At 46.4% G+C, this 23,244-nt stretch overlaps 1 protein-coding gene across 8 annotated transcripts in view; it reads left to right on the plus strand.

Annotated features, from left to right (window-relative positions):
• Positions 1–23,244, plus strand: part of LOC144102143 (nuclear distribution protein nudE-like 1) — a 168,548-nt gene that overhangs the window by 89,139 nt on the left and 56,165 nt on the right. For all 8 annotated transcript variants that reach the window (XM_077635463.1, XM_077635460.1, XM_077635462.1 and 5 more), the window contains exon 7: positions 18,692–18,825. In XM_077635463.1, the coding sequence (XP_077491589.1) occupies positions 18,692–18,825 (134 nt within the window). The remainder of the gene's footprint in view (positions 1–18,691; positions 18,826–23,244) is intronic.

Below are 23,244 nucleotides of genomic sequence, written 5' to 3' on the forward strand. Positions count from 1 at the left end.
AAGGCATAGTCATTCGGATTAGGCACTTGTCACCGTCCTGTGTTTTTTTTTTTTTAACCTCGCATAGGCGTGCCTGACCTTCAGGGCCGGTGTTCAGCATGTTTGCTTTATCTGGATGCGATTCAAAATTGCGGGATCGCTTCAAAGTGAATGATGGGATGCTAAACACCAGCGGCACAAACGCCTCTGACCGCCCACTTGCGTTTGTTGATGAGGAAAGGAGGTATGATATGAAATATCGACCCTTCCAAAAAAATTTGTTGAAACCTTTTTTCCTGCGTAATGAACCCTCCTCCCAAACTGATGTCAACTTTCCTGGAAAAAAAGTGGGTTCATTACGCGTATATAGGGTAGTTGATTTGAAAGCCATTTCGCTGTTGAGGTACCTCGTGCAAGCATTTAAGGTATCTTATGTGTGCTGTCGGTAGACAGCATTTGAAAATTTATCAGTGCTATGTTTTGTGTCGGTGTATTTAACTGCTATCATGAGCATGCCATTGTCGTGCCTGTACGGCACAGGATGTAACGAAAATCCCGGACTTTTTCAACTTGGTTATGGTTATATCCAGGTTTAGCTACACCTGCTGCCTACTGAAATTTTATTTCGAGAGCACGGTGCATTGTATATCAGATATATAGAATTCTATCAAGGGGATCGTGTAATAGAGTAGAATCTCGACCGTATGAATTTCCGGCTATTCATATCACAAAAGGAACAAAATTTGTTTGCAGAATTTATGCGTCTGTTTATGGCTGACGAGGTTTACTATTGCGCCACTGCTGATGCACGACTTGGGTGCAGTGCTAGTTGCACGCTGCTGCTCAGTGTGCCTACTGCCTGACTACTGCCGATAACACAAATGTCCCAGACAAGATATAGATGTTTACAATTACATGCAAGCAATACATAAAATGGCCTTGCAGTGAGAGAGCATCATGCAACAAGCTCACATTATCCTACCTGGAAATGGCATTGATTTATTCTTTTCTCTCACTGTATCCGCAACGGCTGCTATTTGTGTGTGCTCTTTTTCTGTCCAAGGTGTAGTACTAACTCCAGTGTGCCGATATCTGGCCATCTCTGTGACACGTGTTACTACGCTGCGTCAGTGTAAAATGCATCTCAATTTACAAGTGCATAGGAACTGCTCAGACCAAGTTGGCGCCGCAGCACGCACCTGTGGTCAGGATGACTGGCTGTCACCACTTCGCGCACTTTTGCGTGCACTCCCACACACCCTTAGAGCGTGTGGGGCAAGCGGTCTCAGTCCTCGACTCAGCGTGGCAAGCTCAGCCAGAGACCAGGTATACCAAGTGACAAGGGGATGATCGTTTGGTGCTCAGCTTTCGCTGGTCTCAAGCCAGAGAATGGGTCGGAGCCAAAGGTTCACAAAACAAAACAAAGTTTATACAGCAAAGAGACGATACAGAGGACTTCACAATCACTCGTATGAGCACATGCAAAGTGAATTACAAAACAATGCAACTCGTGCAGAGTAACAATCGACAGAGATTACAATTCAACAAAATCTTTGCACCTAGCGTGCACTAACTCAGAGAGAGACAAACAAACAAAACACAATTTGTTGACCGGGCACAGTGCCCGGGACACGACGGGGCCGCTCTGCAGGTCGGCGCACGTTGCCTCGCTGGTCCATGGCTGGTCGATTGGTGTCCTCCCAGGATTCGAGCGGGCGCGCTTCTCTGAAGCTTAAACGGCGGCTCGGGCTCACAGACAGCGGTTAAAGCCCCTCACTTTTAGGCGCGGTCCACATCTGTTCGTTCTTCGCGCCAAGGCAGGCGCGCACTTACTTGCAGTATCAACTGCATAAGCTCCTTTTCCTCCTCGCGCCGGGCACGCGACTCCATTTAGGTCACCTGACCTTGCGGCGTCATCACAACCTGCCTGCCGTGACAGATGGCAGTTGAATTAATTAATGATTGGTCGCTCGGGAAGAGCAACCTGGGCCGCACAAGGCTGGGAGCGCCTGCCATCGCAGGGCAGTGGCGCGTCGCTTAACCGGTGTGCCAGGAGGGGTGTGAGGACTCTCAGGGATCTGTGAATGTGAAGTAGAGAATGATGTTCCACATATATGGGAATTAGCCCGCTTAAGTGTCGGATAATAAACCAGTCGGATAATAAAAAGTGGGCCAAAAGTCCAAAAATCCAGGAGTTAAACTATAAAACACAATGATAGGAACAGTGATACATTCGAGCCAAGCGACCAGTCATAGCGCATGTGCTTAGGAACTTGAATTGTTTCTTAGAAAGACAGATAGACACAGTGTACTAACACAGTAATCCTTGGCACGACGGATTTTGATGGCTTCAATTATCTCTCTAGACATACGGTCTTGTGCTGTTCCCTCGCCATGCAAAAGGACCAACGTCCAGCCGGCAGTAGTTGTCATTCTGGCTGCTGTTAGGCTGTACCGCCAGCAGCCAGTAATCATGGAGTCCACATTTATGTCAGTTTACATCACTTTCGGCTGTTTCATCGTCAGAGAGTCCCGTCTTGGCAGGAAAATGTTTTTCAACTTGTGGAGAACCTGTTTCCTCCCTCCATTTCGACCATCGTGCTTCAGGACAGCACCGGCTGGGTGAGGGGGGAGCTCTCCCTCATGGGGGATGTGACGGGAGCGCCACCTCCAAGGTCAGGATCCGGCCAGTGTCACGAGCGGTTGCAGCCGCACGTTCTCGTCATCCTTCGCGGCAGGCGCACAGAGATCCGTCGTGCCATGGCTTCTGGTTCCAGACAGCGAAGTGAGCGCAGCAAACGCTTGCTCTCGGCACTTTCCCCAGCAGATGCTTGGGGATGGCTTTGCCCCAAGAACGCGGTGCGCACGGGAAGACCCAGCCGCCATTGTTGCCGCATACAAACGTTTGCCGCCGATACCTCCGAAGTCGTGCCCCTGCCCAAGCCAGAAGCCCTTCTTATGTAGCCCTCTAGTTCCGAGGAATGCCTCGTTGATGTTCTGTAGCTAGCTGGCCCGCTCTGTGTATTAATTGCAAGTGTAATAAACAGCATATGAGTCTTCATGCTTTGTCGTCCCTCCCTTTGTTCTCTAGAGCACGAATCCCTCCGCGGTTAGCGAGCGGAAACGCAGCATCCGCGTAGTGGGAGTGCGAGGCGGAAGGCTGTCCCCCCATATTTCCACAAACTTTGAATCCAAATCCGTTAGCAATAAATGGACCTTTTGCCACCAGACAAGCAACAACAAAACCGCGAAATGCTCAACTACTGGATTTTGCTAACATTATTTATAGAGTTGTTCTTCTTTGAAGCAGCGAGCAGGTGTGCTCAGCGCATGTGTGGCGCTTAGTCTGTTGGAGGCAGCACGCGTGCTGTGAAGAGATCAGATCACTGTGCAGGCTTCCCTACAAGACACGTGCGTGTCTTTTTGATGTGATAGCATTAGGAGGGCCAAGAAGGCAAAAACTGTCCGGCGCTGTCTCTAGGGAGAATGAAAATGGCTCTGCAAAATATGCAGCCTCCCAAAGAACTCTCTGTGCAAAAATGAGGCTTGCTGGAGCTGCTCCTTCTCGCATTGCTCAGTATGATAAATGGAGCATCCGCTTTGAAACTGGGTGCTGGCAGCTGACACCATGCTTGTTTTTTTTTTTCCTTGTATTTCTTCAATGGGGCTGTAAATCGGTCTGTAAATTTGCCATTTTCTTAAATTCCATTTATAATTCTTCTAACCTCTCTGCTTTTGAGCCTCTTGCAGGGGCAGTGGCCCATTACTTAACCAGTGCGCCGCCGGTAGTGGTAAGAGGGCTCGTTAAGATCTATCAGTGTGGCACATTTTGCGTTGTTGAAATGGGAAGACAGATTGGGGAGTGAAAGACAGTGGACCCAGAGTCAGAAAGAAAAAAAAAAATTGTAATTGAATCAGGACTGAATAGATTGTTCAGTGAAAGAAGAATGCTATCTCATTTCCTTCACACCAGTCCAATTGATTGTCCCTATTTTTTCTCTCCATGGCAGTGCTGTGCGGGTGAACCATAAGTGGTTGCTGTTGGGCAGGGTCACTGCGGTTTGCGGTTGCTGCAAAAGTTCGCCTTAAGGGGGGAGCTGGCCTTAGGAAAAAAAAATTGCAGGGTTTCAACGAACATTAAACCGAGTAAGACATTTGACTTGGTTTAGCTGTTGTTTCGGCTGTACAAACATATGGGAGAGCGAGCTTAGTTTTACAGTTGTTTCGCGCCACCATTTTCGCTTTCCGCAGTGTGAGGTTTGTAAGAGGGGGAGATAAATACGTTTTCCCCGCGGCTGACACAATTCAAAACCACCGGGTTCCACTCCATGTGCGCGCCCTTCCTTGATGGTTAACCAATGATCATGTCTGCTGGGTGTTCGCACCCCAAACAGAGAAAGCATCGAATCATTCCAAGCTGGTCAAGAGGGACCGCATGGCCTGACACAGCAGGCTTTCCGTTCTCAAGGCGAAACTGGGTGCAGGAAAGTCAGGGTGTGTGAAGGCCAGCAGGCGCAAAAACCGGGAGGTAATGCCATGCATGCATCAAATTTCCCAGTCTTGTGTTTTCAGCACCTTGCAATCTGGCTGCCCTGTGCACGATGATTAGGAATGAGGGAAGGAAGAAAAGTGAGTGCAAAGTCAGACATGTGAAATCTCTTGTGGCGTACTGACCTGCGGCATAGTGTGTATAGACCACATAGGCAGTTGTACTAACAGGTGACTGCAAGAACACAACACATCACTGCCAAGGTAGGCATTTGCCACCTCACTGCCATAGCTGCGATAAGTGCTCAATCATGTGACAGTATTCTGGGTTTTTTGCGCAAAAGACACGACACAAAAGAAACAAGGTAGACAGGACAAGCGCTTACTAACAACTCAGGTGTTTATTGATGGAACATTTGCTTAAATACAGCAGCTGCTCTTATCAAACAAGAAGATTGAAATACAGCTTAAATACAGCAGCTGCTCTTATCAAACAAGAAGATTGAAAATGATTGACCATATTAGGAATTGCCGCAACTGCACTCCCGCGCTCGAAAAAACGTCAGTACTGCGCCGGTGCAAGACACAACTTGGAAGAGAGATAATTGAGGCTAATGAGATAGAAAAATCGGGTAACTCGTGTGTCAGCAATCCTTCAATTGTGCTCTCAAAAAAAGAAATCAGTTATCTTGCGCAGAATTAGAGCTCGACACATGCCTTCTCTCGTGCGATGATGGGATCTGTGCTGTTATGATATATATGTATGCGAAGGCTCTTCTTTCCCTCTTCTTGTTTGATAAGAGCAGCTGCTGTATTTAAGCAAATGTTCCATCAATAAACACCTGAGTTGTTAGTAAGCGCTTGTCCTGTCTACCTTGTTTCTTTTGTGTCGTGTCTTTTGCGCAAAAAACCCAGAATGCTTAGGCACCAACTAGCCTGCAAAAACATACTCGCATGTGACAGTGCTGGGAGGGAAGGACCAGATATGAGCGTGAAATCCTAGAAGCCTTTCACATCAGCAATCAGAAAGAAAACTGCATTAATGACACTTCCTTGTGTCTCACAAACAAGGAGTGTGCATACTAGCAAGCTGATAAGGGTTGACATCATTGCAAGTGACAGGAGGATGTCAAGATGCGCATGCGTCAGAAGGTTTGTGTGGCAGTGTCTGTTTCAATAAAGCACAGTTGAAAGTAAGTCCAGCGTCCGTCCCTGCCTACCACCTTTTTCTTGTGTATGCGGCCTCGTGTTTTCGCTGGCATGCCATGAACTACCGGATAACAGAGCGCCAAAGGGCTGTTTCATCACTGGCCGGAGGAGCAGAAAAAGTTGCGAGCATTGTTTCCCGGCATACGATGCTAAGTCTGTGATGTACATGGGAGCTTAGAAAAAAAGAAAGGGAAATTATTGAAGCCTTTCAAATTCAGGAGGCGAACGACATGTGCATTAGCACCCCTTGCCTGGCATTGGCAGTGAAAGAAATTGATTATCAGTGCAATCACATGCCACGCAGGAGGGGGGAGGGGGTAGTTAGACCTGTTGCAAATGACGAGGCACCTGCGTTTGCTCAGTGAAAGCTATAAATGTCTTGTATGCTTCCAGTAAAAGTTAGTTAAAGTCTAGCAGGTGTCCCTTGTGCATTTGTCTTACATGTAGTGTTTGTGTTTTTAAATCGCTCAGAAAATGAATGCGGCAAGCAAATACCAGCGAGCCCAATTTAATGCTCTAATCATAAGGAGAGGCATGGTTGATCAGCACTGTCGGCCTTGCAATGTCACAATGTGCTAAAACTCTAGAGGACCTGAGCAACTCTTTGCTTTTGTGTGCTCCTCCTCGTACGCCCAGTACCACCCTGCCATTACACAGCTTTGATCTCTGTTGGATTCGGTTTATGGCCAGCTGTACTTATGACGTGCCCCAGATACATAGCCTTAGGTACCAGGAACTCGCATATGGAAGGCTTCAGCCTGGCTCCAGGACTTGGGACACATGAGCCTAATGATCGCTGCAGTTGGTGCCGGTCACCAGTATGCCATCGAAGTATACTGTGGCAGGGTCAAGATTGGCTCTCCATCTCATTTCGAAACGGGGGCAATGACGCACCAAACGGAAGTCTGGTGAACTGGTACAAGCCCTTCGGGGTGTTGGTGGTAACAAACCTTTGAGAGCATTTGTGGAGCTCGACCTGCTGGTAGGAGAACTGAGGATTGGGCGAGTTGGTGGTTATACATCGTATTGCTGGTAGGCACATCTCAGGCCGAGCTCTTTAAACTTAGCTCCCCCTGTCAGCCTTGCAAGCAGCTCCTCGATGGAAGGGATTGGATACGACCGTTAGGGGTTGACTGTCATCTTGAAGTTGCCACACAGACCAGCACGGCCATTTATGCTTCACTACGGGAATGATGGGCGCGGCCCATTCGGATGTCTTCTCAGGTCGGATGACTCCCTCACGCTCCATTCTCTGCAACTCCTAGGCAACTCTGTCTCGTAGCATCAACGGGACAACCTGCGGCTTGAAAAATCTTGGCTTAGCACCCTCTTGCACGGCAATCTGAGTGGTCACAGCATCAAAGGTGCTCAGTTCCTCAGAAAAATTTGGCTCACCGCTTCTTTCGTGGACGTCACTGCATTGACTGCTTCTGGCTTGCCGATCCCAAGCTGAAATTCCTTCATTCAGCTTCTTCCGAACAGTGTAAGACACGGACACTTCACAACGAACTAAGGCAGCGCATACTCGTTCTCACCAAGCTTCACGGTTGCCGCGAACTTGCCCACCACCGGCTTTGTGTTGCCAAAAAATCATGTGAGCTGAACCTCCAATGGCTCCAGTGTCGCCGAAGAAAACAGCTCCTTAAACTTCATCTCTCTGATAATTGACAGAGTGGTGCCGTTATCCACACATAATGCATGGGAATCTTTCTTTGCAGCCTTCATGGCAGTGATGGTATCCTTTGTTTATTTATTTATTTACATACCTTAAAGGCCCTCGTGGCTTTGAACTCCAACTCTGCCGTTTCCAGCAGCCAAGTCTGCATTGTGATGTCGTTGATTACACTCACGATTCGGTCCCGTAGCATCCGCTCACGAAACAATGCAAACTTGCAGTCATCGGCAAGTTTCTTTAGTGGTGCGATCAACTCGCTGACCGGCCAAGAAAAAAAAAACGACTCGCCACCACCTCCGACACCCTCGTGCACGCAATGATGCAAATGGGGCCACGATGGCCTCTGCCACGACTCGAACTCTGCGCATGCGACCCGCGGCTGTCGGTGCAAGGCGTCTCGATCGCCTGGCCCATTTTGCTGTGCACTTCACTGACGAAGACATTAGGGAAATCAACTATACATTCATGCTAGCATGAAGTTATTGTAGAGGCGGTAACAAGATTAGACATTTTTATGATCACCAGTGGCATCAGTGGCAGGGATTTTGAGCCGGCACGCTTGCCGACATGCAACTTACACCTCTTCTGTTGCTGCAGGTTGCTGTCACCTTTGTAGCTGCACTCATGTTTGATGTTGACCGAGGGACACCAACTGTAGCACGCACTTTTGGATAACCTTCATTGACAGCACCATCGACAGGCCAGGATATACGTAGCAAAAGCGCGGCGACATCTGGTTTGGAAGGGTTAATATATGAAAGGCGCGCATTCACTACATGCGAGCCGTCGTGGTGGAGTGGTAGCGTCTTCGCCTGAAACGCCAAAGGCCATGGTTCGATTGCCAGCCTCGACACAGGGGTTTTTTTTATTCAGTGAGTGTGCGGGGGTTTCAGTGGCTCCTGCCACCGACCAAGTGGTCCATCACGTGGTATGGAGCAGCTGCCGGCGGCACGGCGCCGTGGCTGGTCAGGTGGTTCGTCACGTGGTTGGTCACGTGGTTGGTCACCTGGTGCGGTGCGACCACCTGGGAATGCGAGCACGGTGGGAATGCAAGCACGGCGAAATTGCGAGTTTTTGGCCAGTGTAGCTTTCGCTACAAAATCTAACGTTCTCAAAGGAACTTCATACAGCATCGACCAAGATAGCTCATCTGAAACAAGAAATATTCATAAATGGCTTTGGGAGTATGCGAAGGTTATTAAAATGGATGGAAAAACTCGAGTTAACTAAGCATTGATAAAGTGGTTGCTAATGGCAAGACGTTTCGGTGGGGTAAAGAAAAAGGAGAAGTTGTTGAAATTGTGAAAAATAAATGACCGAAACATGGGAAAAAAGGGCACGAAAATTTTGATCTGGCTGCAGTAACAGTGAATTGCAGAAGGCCGATATAGTCTTTGGGACTGCATCTTGGCTAGACCTTTCCATTAGCGATAGTGAAGTGTTTCTCAGTGACTTCATTGCTTATCGGAAAGACAGGTCCCGTGCGGGTGGCGCCTTTCTTCTAGTTCGTCGCTCTTTAAACTCATGTGAACTAGATATACGCCATGACGCTGTGGAATCAGTATGGTGCAAAATTACCTTGCCAGACAGTTCTTCTTTTGCTGCAGGTGCTTTTTATCAGCCACCAAACTTGACCGTCAACACCCTTCAGATTATAGATGATATCGTTTCCGAGGCATCTTTTCATACTTTTTTATTGGCAGGTGAATTCAACTTGCCTGATCTAAAGTGGCGCGACAGCACCTGTGAGCTCACAGCTGGTGGAAGCTTAAACTTGGAGATGAAAAGTATTACTGATTCTTCTGGAGTAACGTAGTATGTCGTGGATTCAACTCGTGACACAAACATATTAGATTTGATTTTTCGTAACCCACCAAATTTTGTGAATTTTGTACGTGTCATTCCGATAATAAGCGACCATCATGCTGTCATCGCAAGTGTTAAAGCAATAAGTAGCAGGAAAAGGAAAAAAGAAACCAGAAAAGTGTACCTATATGAGCGAGGGGATTATATCAACGAAATATCAACGAAAGTTTTTGATCATCTGCCAGTTTTTGAATGCCTTTCTGATGATTGCGACGTTCAGGAATTGTGGAGTAGCTTTACAGAAGAGTTAAACTCAAGGAGCTTGCCAGTGCCTGCATTCCTAGCATCGAGCACATTAAACTTAAAAAGCTTAACAAGCCGCGGATGACAGCGCGTATCTTAAGAATAGTTCGGAAAAGAAAGCATGTATTTTTAAAATACCAGAGAACTAAGGGTAATTGCCACTTTGATAATCTAATCTGCGTGCTATAAACCGCGAATACAAGCAAAATATAAAGAAAGCTAAGGGGCGCTATTTTGAAAACCTCGGCAGTAAAATAAAAGTGAATGGTGGTGATTCAACAGCGCAACAGCACACACAGACCAACTAGGAGACGAGACACACAAACCAGCACTGAACTTACAATTGATTTTTTATTGGGAAGAAGCACGTCATATATACAGTCACGAAAAAACAGCGCACATGCGCAATGTCAACAAGACACATAGACACAAAGCGAATGCTAAGGCGTTCGGCAGCATATGAAAGGCTGCGGAGCAGAGCCAACGGGCATCACCGAAATTGTCTTTAATAATGGGTCATTATTGCACGACACTGAGAAGGCTACTTGTATAAATAACTACTTTTGTTCAGTGTATTTACCAAAACAAAGCTATAGTCCATTATCATACATAAGTTCAGTCCCAACTATGAATTCAGTAGAGCTAAGTGTAAATGGAATCAGAGCATTGCTAAACAAAATTAGTGATGGTAAGGCAGGCAGTTGGACCTGACGAAATTTCTCCTGGAAATCTAAAGAGATGTGCTGAACCGATTTTCCTTTATCTCTGTGTAATCTACACCAAGTCTCTCTCTTCCGGTACCCTTCCAGACGACTGGAAACGTGCACACATTGTTCCCATTCATAAAGGTGGGCCAAAAAAGGATGTAACTATAGACCAATTTCGCTTACGTCCATACTGTGTAAAATTTTGGAACACATTCCATACAAAGAGATAACGACGCACTTAGTAACAAACAACTTGCTGGCTTCACAACAACATGGTTTCCGTAAGGGTTTATCTTGCACAACACAACTGATTGAATTTTATCATGACCTCGCATCTGATATGGACAACGGCGGACAAATAGATTGCCTTTTCCTGGACTTTCACAAAGCATTTGATACTGTTTCCCACTCTTTGCTTGTCGCACTAAATATTGACTGTACAGTTCTTGCCTGGATCAAAAACTATCTATCTTCTCGCTGACAGTGTGTGTTATTGAATGGTAAGCCATCCATCCTCATGATGACGACAGTTGCTGAGCATGACGCCAGCTGTTGACATTGGAAAAAAAACGAGAAAGGGTGAGCCGATCATGAAACCGCGCACAGTCCTCGACTACAACGTGGCGAAAAAGGGCGTAGACTACAGTGACCAAATGACGTCCTACTACTCCTGCCTACGAAAAGGGCTCAAGTGGTATAGGAAAGCTGCGGTGGAGCTCATCGTTGGAACTGCAGTTGTGAACGCATGGGTTGTCCATTCAATGGAGGTCGGTAAAAAGTCGCCAATCATGGAATTCCGCGAGGAGTTGGCACACGCACTCTTTGCCACAGCTCAGATTGAGACCGAAAGGACACGTGGAACAAAGCGCGCCCATACGCTGAAAAAGGCCGATGGACCTGCACGGTCTGTCCGAAGGAGATGTACTGGATGCTATGCATCGCTGAGAGCTCGCAGAAGTCCAGAGCAGGCAAGGGTAATGGCGAAGAAAGTTGTTACATTTTGCGCAAATTGCGCGGGAAGGCCATTTATGTGTTTGCCATGTTTCAATCTTCTGCATGAGTAGAAGTCCTGAACATAGACTACGTTTTAGACATCGTGAGCTGGTGGCACGTAAGACGTTTAGTTGCAAATGCTGTGATTTGAACTGTTTTTTTTTTCCTTCGAAAATTATTCTGGAAGTACTTCAATAAAATGTCGAGTTTGAGGTCTTGGTCTTGAATCTTGGTGCTTAGTGAATGCTGAAAAGCAGGGTCACGTGGCGTTGTCCCACAAACGGGAGCTGGTCGGTGGGTAGTAAATGTAGCAGGCAACGGCTTCAAAATGCAAACTCTTTATTGTGGAAACTTGTGCATGCCCAGGAAAAGAAAGAAGAATCGAGGGTGCGAGAGCAACAAGCGCCTCTGGCACTTGTTCGGACCAGAACAACTGAAACTCTTGGCCGCGCTCTAGTTACATAAAGCAGAAATTTTGTAGACAGAAAGGGCGCCGTTTTTCAAGGACATCCTTGAGAACGCGCTTCGTTCGCGTTCACTGGGGATGAAGCGAGCAGAGTCGCGGTAATGACTCGATAAATTCTCCAGATGCCGTATGCTACAAGGATCCATTATCCATTTTGTTTTTATGATCCATTTGGTCCTTTACGTCAGGTCATTATATTGTTCGATGACATAGCCGTGCCGTTCAAACGTCCGTGGGAAGCGACCAGGGCCATTGGCGACTGGACCTCACTATTGGATGCACCTTGCAGCCCATATTAAACCACAGCGCGCAACGAATGGCGAAAACTATCATCCACGCCGGTATCTGCTACTTTTCATTTCTGTGATTGGTCGACTGCTGCTTTAAGCGATAACCGCATGAGGCGATATTCCTTGGCGATACGTCGCGCGATGACACCGCCGTCGCCCATCCCTGCCGCTGGCGCAAACCGCACGAAGCGACGGAACTCGGCGTCGGAGCGGCGCATTTTCAGTGTTGCTCGATTGCGGCAGCTTCAGTGTTCAGCCATTTTGCGTTAACGCGTAGAACAACGCTCTTAAGGCTTCATACAAGATAAAACACAATAAAAACATTGAAAAAATATATTTAGGTAATAATTTTATTTTAAGTCGACTACACGAAGTCACGTGACGCAGACAAGCGCGCCCGAGGGACGCTACGATGAGGCGCCAGGCGACATTCCTGCGCTCTTGCGACTTATAGTGCGTGTAGGACATACCCACAACACCCTTTACTTTTGAACTTCATTAATGAGCCTTTCATTAAATTCTTGCATAGCTGCCATGGTGAGGGATGCGTCGGCTGTTGCTCCGCTGAAAAAAAAAAATTCTACTTTCGCGCGCAAAACGGATCGGAAGTTACACACCCGCAAGGCCTACCGTCATTGGCTAGTCTCACACGGTACTTCCGGGCGATGGGCGAAATTTTCTGTAAACCCAGAACCTTGGCGACGCGATGAGCGACAGTGCCTCGGCGGCCCTCAGCCCACCGCGCGATGCCATCGCACGGCGTGTCGCCGCGAATTTTCGCCTCATGCGGTTACTGCTTTAGTCTGATGATTCCGTCAGGCTTACGTCACGAGAAATGGAGCGGAAAATGGACAATGGATTCTTATAAAATGCGGCCCCAGGGAAAGCAACTTCCTGGAAATGCACGGGCCAAGTGAACCACGTGATGATTTTCTGTGCTAGCATACATGATTTAAGTAGCCCGTGCAAGCTGCTGCGGCTGAAAGTGCCAGTAGAGCCATCTTTCAGCAGGCGGAAAAAACAGCCGGTGTGTCACGCCGCACCCGCGGAAAACATCGGGTGACCCACCGGTAGGTCACGACGCATAGAGATCAAAACTATGATAAGGGGCTACGCAGTGAACGTGTTAAGGGTAATGGAGTGGATTCCAAGAGAAGGCAAGCGTAGCAGGGGCCGACAGAAGGTTAGGTGGGCGGATGAGATTAGGAAGTTTGCAGGCATAGGGTGGGCGCAGCATGCAAAGGACATGGTTAATTGGAGAGACATGGGAAGTGGCCTTTGCCCCGCAGTGGGTTAGTCAGGCTGATGATGATGATGAAATGACATCTGTTCAGGGATCGGTTCTAATATACAGTTGTTTGCTGTTGATTGTGTTTCATATGGAAGAATTAGAAATGAATGTGATGTTGCCCAGTTACAATGGGATTTATCATGTGTTCTTGAATGGTACTCGCAGTGGAGAAATGTGATGTTGCCCAGTTACAATGGGATTTATCATTTGTTCTTGAATGGTACTCGCAGTGGAGAATGAATTTAAACACCAAAAAGTGTGTGCACGTTACCATCACACGTAAAAAAACGAAGTTAACATCTCAGTACACCATCAACAACAATACACAGATGCAAAAATCACAGTATAAATATTTGGGTGTGACATTTTTGGCCGATTGTTCTTGGAATACTGATATTGACACGGTAGTCGCGAAGGCAGCAAAGACCCGAAAATTTTTAGAATGAAATTTTGTTCACGCGCTGCCTCAACTAAAATCAACTGCTTTTGTCACATACGTTCGACCCATGCTCGAATATGCATGTGCGGTGTGGGACCCATGGCAAATAACACTGAGCAATAAGCTTGAAAAAATCGAAAACAGGGCTGCAAGGTTTGTCCTATGTCAACACTCCAGAGGTGATAGCTGTACCGACATGAAAAATGAATTAGAGTGGCCAAGTCTTTCTTCTCGGAGAAGAAAATTGCGCCTTAAACTGCTGTATCAAATATGTCGTGATAAAACCGGCATTCAAAAGGAAAAATATTTACACAGGCCCCATTATGTCTCTTCTCGTATTAATCACTGCTTTAAGATTTTGGAATACAGTACCAGAACTAATGTGTATGCAAATTCATTTTTTGTACGTTCTATCAGTGAATGGAATCGCTTTTCAGGTCAGCAAGTGTGCTGTATAAATGAAGATGTGTGTTTTTTTCATCATTGCAGCCCCCCTGCTGTAGCGCCTTCGGGCTAAGTGGGGTAAAAATTGAATAAAGAATAAAGTTCGAAAGTGCTTTCCACTCTGGCCTCAGCGTGGAGCATGTTAGGCCTAACAACACCGAGCAAGCAGCGTGCCGTCACCTGGTAGGTAGGTGGCACATCGCTGTGCCACTGGCGCATGCGCTTCACAGGCGGCCATCGTGTTTTCTTTTTTCATTTTATGATCCGAATTCTTTGTGGAGATACTACTGCTGCGAAGTGACAGCTAGGAAGTCTGAATGGAAAGTACGCTGGCATGGTTTTGCTGCACGCCTCAATATGTCTTTGAAGCATCAGAGCAGCCATATTTCTGGAACGTCAATGGTGAAAAGCCTGTCTGCGTGAACTCTCGCGGAACAAAAATGGGCGCTTCTATGACTCGCGGGGAAAAGAACTTTATATAGTTTTTGAAGGCCAGAGTAGCAGATGCATTTATTACACGAATGCGTCACTTGTGTGAGATTAGATTATGCAACGGTTTCACGTTGTCTCCGAAAGCCGTGAATTGAGGTTCTACTGTATTATAAAAGTCACAATTGTGAAATCTTGAGGCAAAATGTATTTCTATGTGCCGATTCTCAACACAGTAGACCTGCGTTCAGATGAATTTGGTTAATGCAAATCCTCGGATAAGATGAGACCATTTGGCTGGTTTCTCATAAGACTCGATATAAAAACAAGTCTGCTTAAGATGAACTTTTGCAGCAACTGTGGATGAACCATGGCTCAGAAGCGTGAATTGTTGGGCGAGTTGGTACATGTTCACGTGAAAAAAAAAACAGCGAGAAAAGACGCAAGACCAGAGGAAGACGCACACAGACTGTCGCCGGACTTTCAACTGAATTTATTAAGGTTCCACCACGTATTTATAGCCACTACTTGTGCAGGCGCACATACATGCCACATTCAGCAAAGTCCGGACGTCATTACTAGCCAGATGAAAAATTCCATTCTTTGTCAGTGAGAATAACAGATGGGTCGCTGATATAAACACGCTCATTATTTTTGATTAAAAACGCCTCTAACAGCTCGCGTTCGTGCCTGGATTTCCCGCGGCCGATAATGGTAGCAGTGTTCAGCAAAGCTGAGCAATTTTTGCACTCCTTGACATGTATGGCCAGGTTGCTCCCTGTACCTAAGCGCAGCGTTCTGCCATGTTCTCTGAGTCGCTCGTTCAAACATTGCCTCGTCTGCCCAATGTAAATTTTCCCACAAGAAGTAGGGATAGAGTATACTACACCCACAGCACACTTCGTGAACTTTGTTTGGTGCTTAGTTTTGCAGGCAGGTTGTCGCTTGGAGCCGGAGATACGGACGCAAAGGCTGGAAAGCTTTCAGGGGGCCGAAAACACCAAATTCACTCCAAATTTTTGGGAATCCTTTTTCAGTCCATGCGAAATTCCATGGTAGTAGGGAATCACCTCAAAGTTCCTTGTCCTCTCTGTTGGGTGCTCGGTATTGGCGGCTTCTTCATTTTCTTGCCCAAGGTTTCAGCGACCGCCAACAGCAAAGAGGAAGGAAACCCAGAGGCCTCTAGTCGAACTACCTGCTCGGCAAGACTCTGCTGCATAGCATGCGGTCAACTTTTTCTCAGTGCATTTGAGAAACACAGGTTGGCAATGCCACGTTTTACCAGCTTCGAGTGAGCGGAAGCATAAGGCAAAAGTGCCTTTTTAGACCGAGGGGCATACTTCCAGCAAACGGGTTTGTCAGCTAAAAACTTGAGTTCTAAATCTAGATATCTAATGGTGTTGTCAGAGGGTAAATCTTTGGTGAAGACCATGTTCATTGAACAGGCACTAAAAACATTTAAAATCCGGTCCGCCACAGAGCAGAGGTTAGCTGGTCAGTTGATGATAAGTTTAAAATGATTAAAAAGTCATCCACATATCGAAAAATTTTTACAACACGCTTGTCTTGAAGTGCTTTCTGCAGCAACGAATCGAACTTGGCCAAAAAAACGTTACACAGTACAGGCGCTACACTCGATCCTATGCAGATGCCTTGCCTCTGTACAATGTAGTTGTCGCCGTGCTGTATGATAGTGGACCTTAGGTACACACCCAGCAGTTCCAGGAAAGAGTCGAGTGCTATTCCGCATTTGTTCTGGAATGCAACAATCCCGTTGGTCTCAATCACATCACGCACTGCTTGTAGAAGCTCGTCCTGCGGTATTGAATAAAACAAGTCCTCTATGTCAATCGAGAAAGCAGCATTGGCACTGGGAAAACAGTCACTAAGGCTTTCCACCAGGGATGCCAAGCTCCGAACTGCGTGTTTGTATCAGTGACCCATCTGTTATTCTCGCTGACAAAGAATGGAATTTTTTATCTGGCCAGTAATGACGTCCGGACTTTGTTGAATGTGGCATGTATGTGCGCCTGCGCAAGTAGTGGCTATAAATATGTGGTGGAACCTTAATAAATTCAGTTGAAAGTCCGACGACAGTCTGTGTGTGTCTTCCTCTGGTCTTGCGTCTTTTCTCGCTGTTTTTTTTTCACGTGAACATGAACCATGGCGACTTGCACTCGTGGGGCGCACTGTTAAGGATAGAAAAAGTGCCAATTTGATTCATTTTAAGCGGTGTGTTCTGGATCCATTGTGCATGGATGGAAGACGTCCAAAGCACAGACTGGCATTTAAACACGCAGGTGGTGTTGGGGTCTAATGCAGTGTTCAGCATGTGTTCACTCTGGCATAGAATCTTATCTCGTTCGTGACCTTAAAGTGTTTGATTTATTACATCATCTGGCCACCTCACACCCCCTGCTGCGCTTGTCCTTTCCAGTAGTGATCGTTACTATCACTGCCTCCCAGCTCCGGTGGTATGGATTTTCATATTTGGGACCTTTGACATCACTGATTTGAGCAATTTCTTGATATCTGACTGAGGAGTTTTGGTGTGACGTCGGCTCTAATGCTGTCACATTAAAAATAGGCAAAAAAGTGCACGCCACAAGATGGCATCTTCGCTCGAGAGTCTGAGGAAACATTCTTGGGGGAAAATTTTTTATTGGTCTGGAAGAGGCTGGGCATTATCACAACATGGTCGCATCTCGGCATTGGGGCCACATTTGCAACTGATGTGGCATTGCAACACGTGTTTTAGCAGCGCAGAGATGGCCGGTGTATGGAAAGCGGCTGGTGATGTGCTGCGGAAGGAGCAAGACGCATAGCTACTCTGTTGGGCACCTTCGAAGCACTCTGAGCAGTATGGAAAGCAAATAGCAGCCGCTGCGAATACAGTGAGAAAAAATTACTACATCAGTGCTGTTCTCAAGTAAGACATTGCGAGCTTGTTTCAGCCTCTTCATGCCATTATTTTCTCTCTGGAAGACTATTTTATTAATTGTTTTCTTGTAACATAATGCTGTATGGATACTCGAGGGGATGCTTGTAGCGCGACAAGCATCCCCTCGAGCAAAATGAACCAACTCACCCAGCAAAATGTTTTATTGAACTGTATGGATACACCTGCATGCTCAGAATAACAGCCTGAGGGGCAAGTTGGTGCATGATGAAATGAACGGCTGTGCAAATCAGGACACAGACAAGAAAGAGACACCACATGCGCACTATTGTGTGCATGTGGTGTCTCTTTCTTGTCTGTGTCCTGATTTGCACAGCCGTTCATTTCATCTTGCATGCTCACATATCTTTTAAGAGTGTTAGCTCTTACTACTCACATTTGAAAATTTCTTGTCCGTCGGAGGTTTCAAGATGGCAGCCGGAAATCTCAGGTCAACAAAATGTGACCACCCATTCACGTGACCACCCATTCACGTGACCACGTGCATGCTGTCGTCCTTTTAATGCCAGCCAGTTAACCCCCGTGTGCTGGCGTTCCGCTATATATGTACCGTCTGAGCTGGTGACTGGTGCCACTTTGGGTTGCCATTGGTGACAAAATTGTTGCCCACCCGTTTGCGCAGAGGGTTTGGAGTGGTGGCAAATGAATCGGTTCGATTCGGCGCACAAAGTTGTTTGTTGAGTTGAAGCCTGGTGTGTGTGAGGGATTTGTACCGACGGCTTTTGGTCCTCGAAACCGTTATGAGGGGGGAGGGGGGCGACCTTCGAAGGGCCATGGCAGACGATCGCAGAGTGATGTGGGTGGTAATTTGTCGAAAGCATTGGTGAAAACAACTTAGCTATCGGTGAAATGTTTAGGGGAATCCCCCAAGGTGGAGTAGATTTGTAATATGGGAGTAATTACTCATTGGCAATGAGTAATCACTCCCTTATTACTAACTTAGCTATCGCTCTTCATTTTATTTTGCATTCGCGAATCATTTTAGTTTTTTAGGGGCACTTCTATGAAAACAAACTTCTGATAACATAACCAGATTTTCTGGTCTTTCAAGATTGTCTTAAAAGTAGTCTACCATATATTAGTTTTGTTTGGTATAGGAAGTAAAAATTGCATGTTGAAAATTTTTGGAAGGTGTCAACATAGCCAGCAAACTGTTCAACTGTAGCCTTAGCTGCTTTTTGCGCCATAAAAGCGAACATCTTTGCCCTTGCAGTGTCTTCTGGCAGTGGGGCATCGCAGCAGCCACCGCCACCCAGCCTGGGTGTTCCGACTGGCCAGACACCGCTGACGCCTTCCGCACGGGTGTCAGCCCTCAACATTGTGGGTGACCTGCTGCGCAAAGTCGGTGTGAGTGTTACTTTCTCGTTGCATCGTAGCCAGACACAAGTGTTGTCCAGAGCTGCCACTGGGTTGCGAAGGCCTGCCTTTGCTTGGTTTTGTTCTCCCACCATCAAGGGTTAGAAAGCTCTCTGCTCTCACCTCAGCAGCCTGTCTGCGTAGCCCTTTCCTGTTGTTGGAAAGTGCATAGGTAGCCCACGACAGACGCTTTGTAGCAACACAGACGGGGAGAAAATGCTCTCTTGCTCTCTCTTGCTGTGCCACACCATCTGTGGTGACCCAGCAGGTGCCTGGAAGGATTTGTCCTTTGATACCCCTGTCACATTTCGAAGGCCCTCAAACCGGTAGTCTATCGACTCAAAGGCAATCGAGCGCTGCTACATGGCCAGTTTTAGTGGCCATCGAGTTAATAGGCTATCGAGTCAACGGAGCAGCGCGGAACTCCATCGAGATTTCAAAGGCCTTTGAGGGCTTGCCAAGGTTGCTAGCGTTGCTTCAAGTGGCGCCAAGTGCACTTTCGTACACGATACATTCACGGTACAAAAGCATGAACAAACATCATTCGCCTAAACTTTAATGCAAGCAGTCTGTACATTAATTTTAAAACTGTATCTGTCTGGTTTTAAGCGCATTAAGTGCATTAATTTTTACGTTGTGGTCTTTGCGTTGCTTGCGTATGTAGCGTCGACAACATGGCGGCGCCCTGCCCGCCCGCTTCACAGCAATAACAGCTTTGTCACTAATCCCTGAAAGCAATATCATATTCTAAACTGTTGTATTCGCCTTCAGTTTGCCCACTCCTACCCTCGCATAAAGTTTCAAGAGACAAATAGCTTTTTATTTTCAGATATAACGGCGATTTGCCAGCTGCTAAGCCTGACGAAGCAGCGCTTTGATGCAGTTCAACTGGCTTGGTTTTGACTCATCTTGTATTAGAGTGGTTACAACAGTGTCTGCACCTGTGAGTAGATGGCGCTAGGAACAACGCGGCAACATTGCGCAACGTCACATACGTGAAACTAAAACGGTTTTAAGCGACATGCGCATATTTCAGCATTTAGTATATATTTATAAAATACATCAAGGTGTATTGTTGGGCAAGTTGGTGAGACATTCTGAGGAAAAAACAGCGCAGAAACACACAGGACTAAGAAAGACATACAGACTCGAGCGCTGACTAACAACCTGTTATTCAGCGCTCGAGTCTGTCTTTCTTTCTTAGTCCTGTGTGATTTTGCGCTGTTTTTTCCTCAGAATTTATAAAATATTTTTGTTATTTGCGCAAAATCGAAAGTAGCGATTGTGGCACCACACAAGCTTGGCGCCAAGTAAGACACGAGAACCATTTCAATGGCCATAGAGATTTTCCGTGCAGCAGCGACACAACTCCTTCGAGTTGGGTGGCAATTGAGAATTCCGAAGGCACTCGACTCAATGGCCATTGAAACTGGCCATGTGACAGGGGTATAAGCGTTGCCTCCCAAACTGTGCGACACCCTTGGGCAGTTTGTTTATTGCCAAGATGCTGGGCTTCCCAACAGAGTTTGGGACACAGGCTTTAGTGACGTGCATGGGTGTAAGCGTTGCCTCCCGAACTGTGGGACACCCTTGGGCAGTTTGTTTATTGTCAAGATGCTGGGCTTCCTAACAGAGTTTGGGACACAGGCTTTAGTCACGTGCATGGCAACAAATGGAAATGAACCGGAAGTGGAAAGTTGGAAATGAACCGGAGCAAAAATAAGCGGTTGAGTGGAGTGCATATCAACTTTATTCATTGTAACTTAAGACAAAAATGGCATTCAGCGTGGAACAATAAAGCAAATAATAAACTACACTTTGTAAAGCCAGCTTTAGGCGAATGGAAGTCATGCACCCAACACCAATGTTTCAAGGAAGTGATTATGTGCTGTCTTTGTATAGGACACATACACCTCACACATAACTTCATATTACAAAACAAAAAACCCAAATGTAAATTATGTAGAGATGAATTAACAGTTAAACATGTTCTATTTTAATGCAGAAAACTCGAAGCAGTAAGGAAAAAGCATTTTGCAGTTTTTTACAACCAACACATGCCATTCCATCCCACATTGCTCTTAGTTGAAGATGCACTCGTTACCTTGTCACATGTTCTTAAAGAGAGCAGATGTTTTAAGCAAGCTGCAGATTCGATAAAATAGAGTAATTTATTATCACAAACAGGCTCTCTTAGCCAAACCTCAGCCACTTTTTCATTCCAGAGCAGAAGGCTGAGGTCTTTATTTGGTTTGTTGGGAGACTCGAGATCATTGCTCAGCCAAGGATGGTCACTGAGGTTACCTGACCTGCTGACCTGCTTTAAAAATTTTACTAGTGGTCATTTTTAAAATGTCGTTCCTTTGTCATCACTAGGTAGTAAAACGTTTTAGGCCCTCTACACTACCAATCACTTTTCACATTTTTATGAAATTCTGCACAAGACTTCTACACAGTTAAACCTGGATGTTACAAACCTCCATATAGTGAATTGCTCGATGTAACAGTTTTTAATTCCCCAACGCTTCCCCCATTGAAACACGTGTATTTGAGACCTCCATGTAACGAACGTGTTGCGGCAGTTGACCTTGATATAACGAACTCGCTAAGCAGACCTTTTGTTAACTTGTGCTCAGTTACGAAATTTGACAGAAGAGTTTCACGACAATGAAGCACCAAATGACTCACATGAAAGGAATGTCAAGAGACCACAGTTGAGACAACGCGTCGTGCTCTAGTGCCGTCGGTGCATCTCCGTTGCTCTTGGAACGTGATATCACGTGGCATTACAACAGTTCATGCTCAGAAGGAGCGAAAAATGATGGGGCATAACAAATGTGAAATGGCACGAGCAGTGCGCGCCCATCGTCGGCGCGTGGTATGTTGCTCGCGTGATATCGGTGCTGATAGCTCTTGCGTGTCGGGACTCTGGAGCGGGGACGGCGGAGAGCGCCAGCGACGCAGGGGGAAGAGTCCGTTTCTTGGGGCAACAGCGGCGGGCAGACCGAGAGGGGGAACATATGGCAAGAAGCATGTGCCTCCACGGCCGGTCTACGGCGGCGGAACGACCACGTGCACTCTCCTCTAGCTCGACCGGTGCCCCCACCTCTCCCACTCGTAGCGGCGTTGTGCGAGCTGCGGCGGAGGTGACGGAGGCTGCTGCAGCAGTCGCGCTATCAGCGCGATTGCGGAAGATATCGCCGTGTTTATATGACTTCAAGCAATGGGGCTTTCTGTAAAACATTTTCACGGGGATTTCATCTACATTTATTTCTAATTTTGGTTTCCGTTCTGCATTACCCTTTCGGGCTTTCTCGCAAAAGTTGCATGAAACGAAAAATCCTGGACTTTTTTCAGCTTCGTTATATTCAGGTTTAACTGTACCTTGTGCTTGGCGCATGATAGCCTTATACCCCTGTAATTTAATGTCATTCCAATCGAATGTCATTCGGTCTCTTTCGGTGGTACATGGTAAAAAATAATGTCATTCGAAAATGATGGCAGTGACAACTAGTGAAAAAAAAAAGTCCAATTCAAACACATCAGCACACATAAATGATGTTTGAAATTGTTGTGTAGTGTTTTAAAAGCGGGTGAGAACATTTCTGTGCAATATTATAACCTTAAAATATTATTTCTGGCCATTCTGCAGCTCATTAGACATTAAAAGCCAAGCCAAGTACAAAGTCAACCACAAATCCGATAAATGTGAACAAAGAAAATAGCTGACATAGCGGCGCGCGGAGTGTGTGTAAATGACTTCCAAAGGGTGAAGTGCTCATTTACATCGTTAAGTATTTCCGAGCTAAACAAACATGGAACTCCAACCAGCAAGAAGCACGCAACCCAAAATGATCGATGGTCGCGGGAAAGGCCCTGCTTCATGCTCGGCCGTTACCGTTGGCTGCTGCTGGGACCGAGAGTAACAGCTATCCACAACAGCTTCTAGTGTGAAGAGGTTCGCACCAAAATTAACATTTTTAGCAGAACTAAATAAATGCAATTCCTATCTTTGGCACTGCGCACACTATTTTTTCGCGTCGCTTGTTTCTGCTGCGCATATGGTGTCCAGAGCACACATTTCCGTTCGACATCAATTGCGAATGAGTTCCCCAAACTCATCTGATGGCAAATGTTATTCGAAAATCATGACATTAAATATTCCTGTGTAGCAGCCGATTAATGGCATGACATTAGATGTGCTAGTGTGACAGGGGTATTAGCTCCCTATGTGCCAGTAAACCCAACACAACACAATACAGTATAAATATAGTCCAGAGTTTGACGGAATACCGTCTGGCGAGGGGCGAGCATTGTAGAAATAAACATACACTTGCCAAAAGTTTCGATGAAAAAAGGAAACATGACGTTTCGAGGCCTGTACGGGTCCCTTGATCACGTAGAGCGCCG

Source organism: Amblyomma americanum, chromosome 8 (genome assembly GCF_052857255.1).
Source record: "Amblyomma americanum isolate KBUSLIRL-KWMA chromosome 8, ASM5285725v1, whole genome shotgun sequence".
NCBI lineage: Eukaryota > Metazoa > Arthropoda > Arachnida > Ixodida > Ixodidae > Amblyomma > Amblyomma americanum.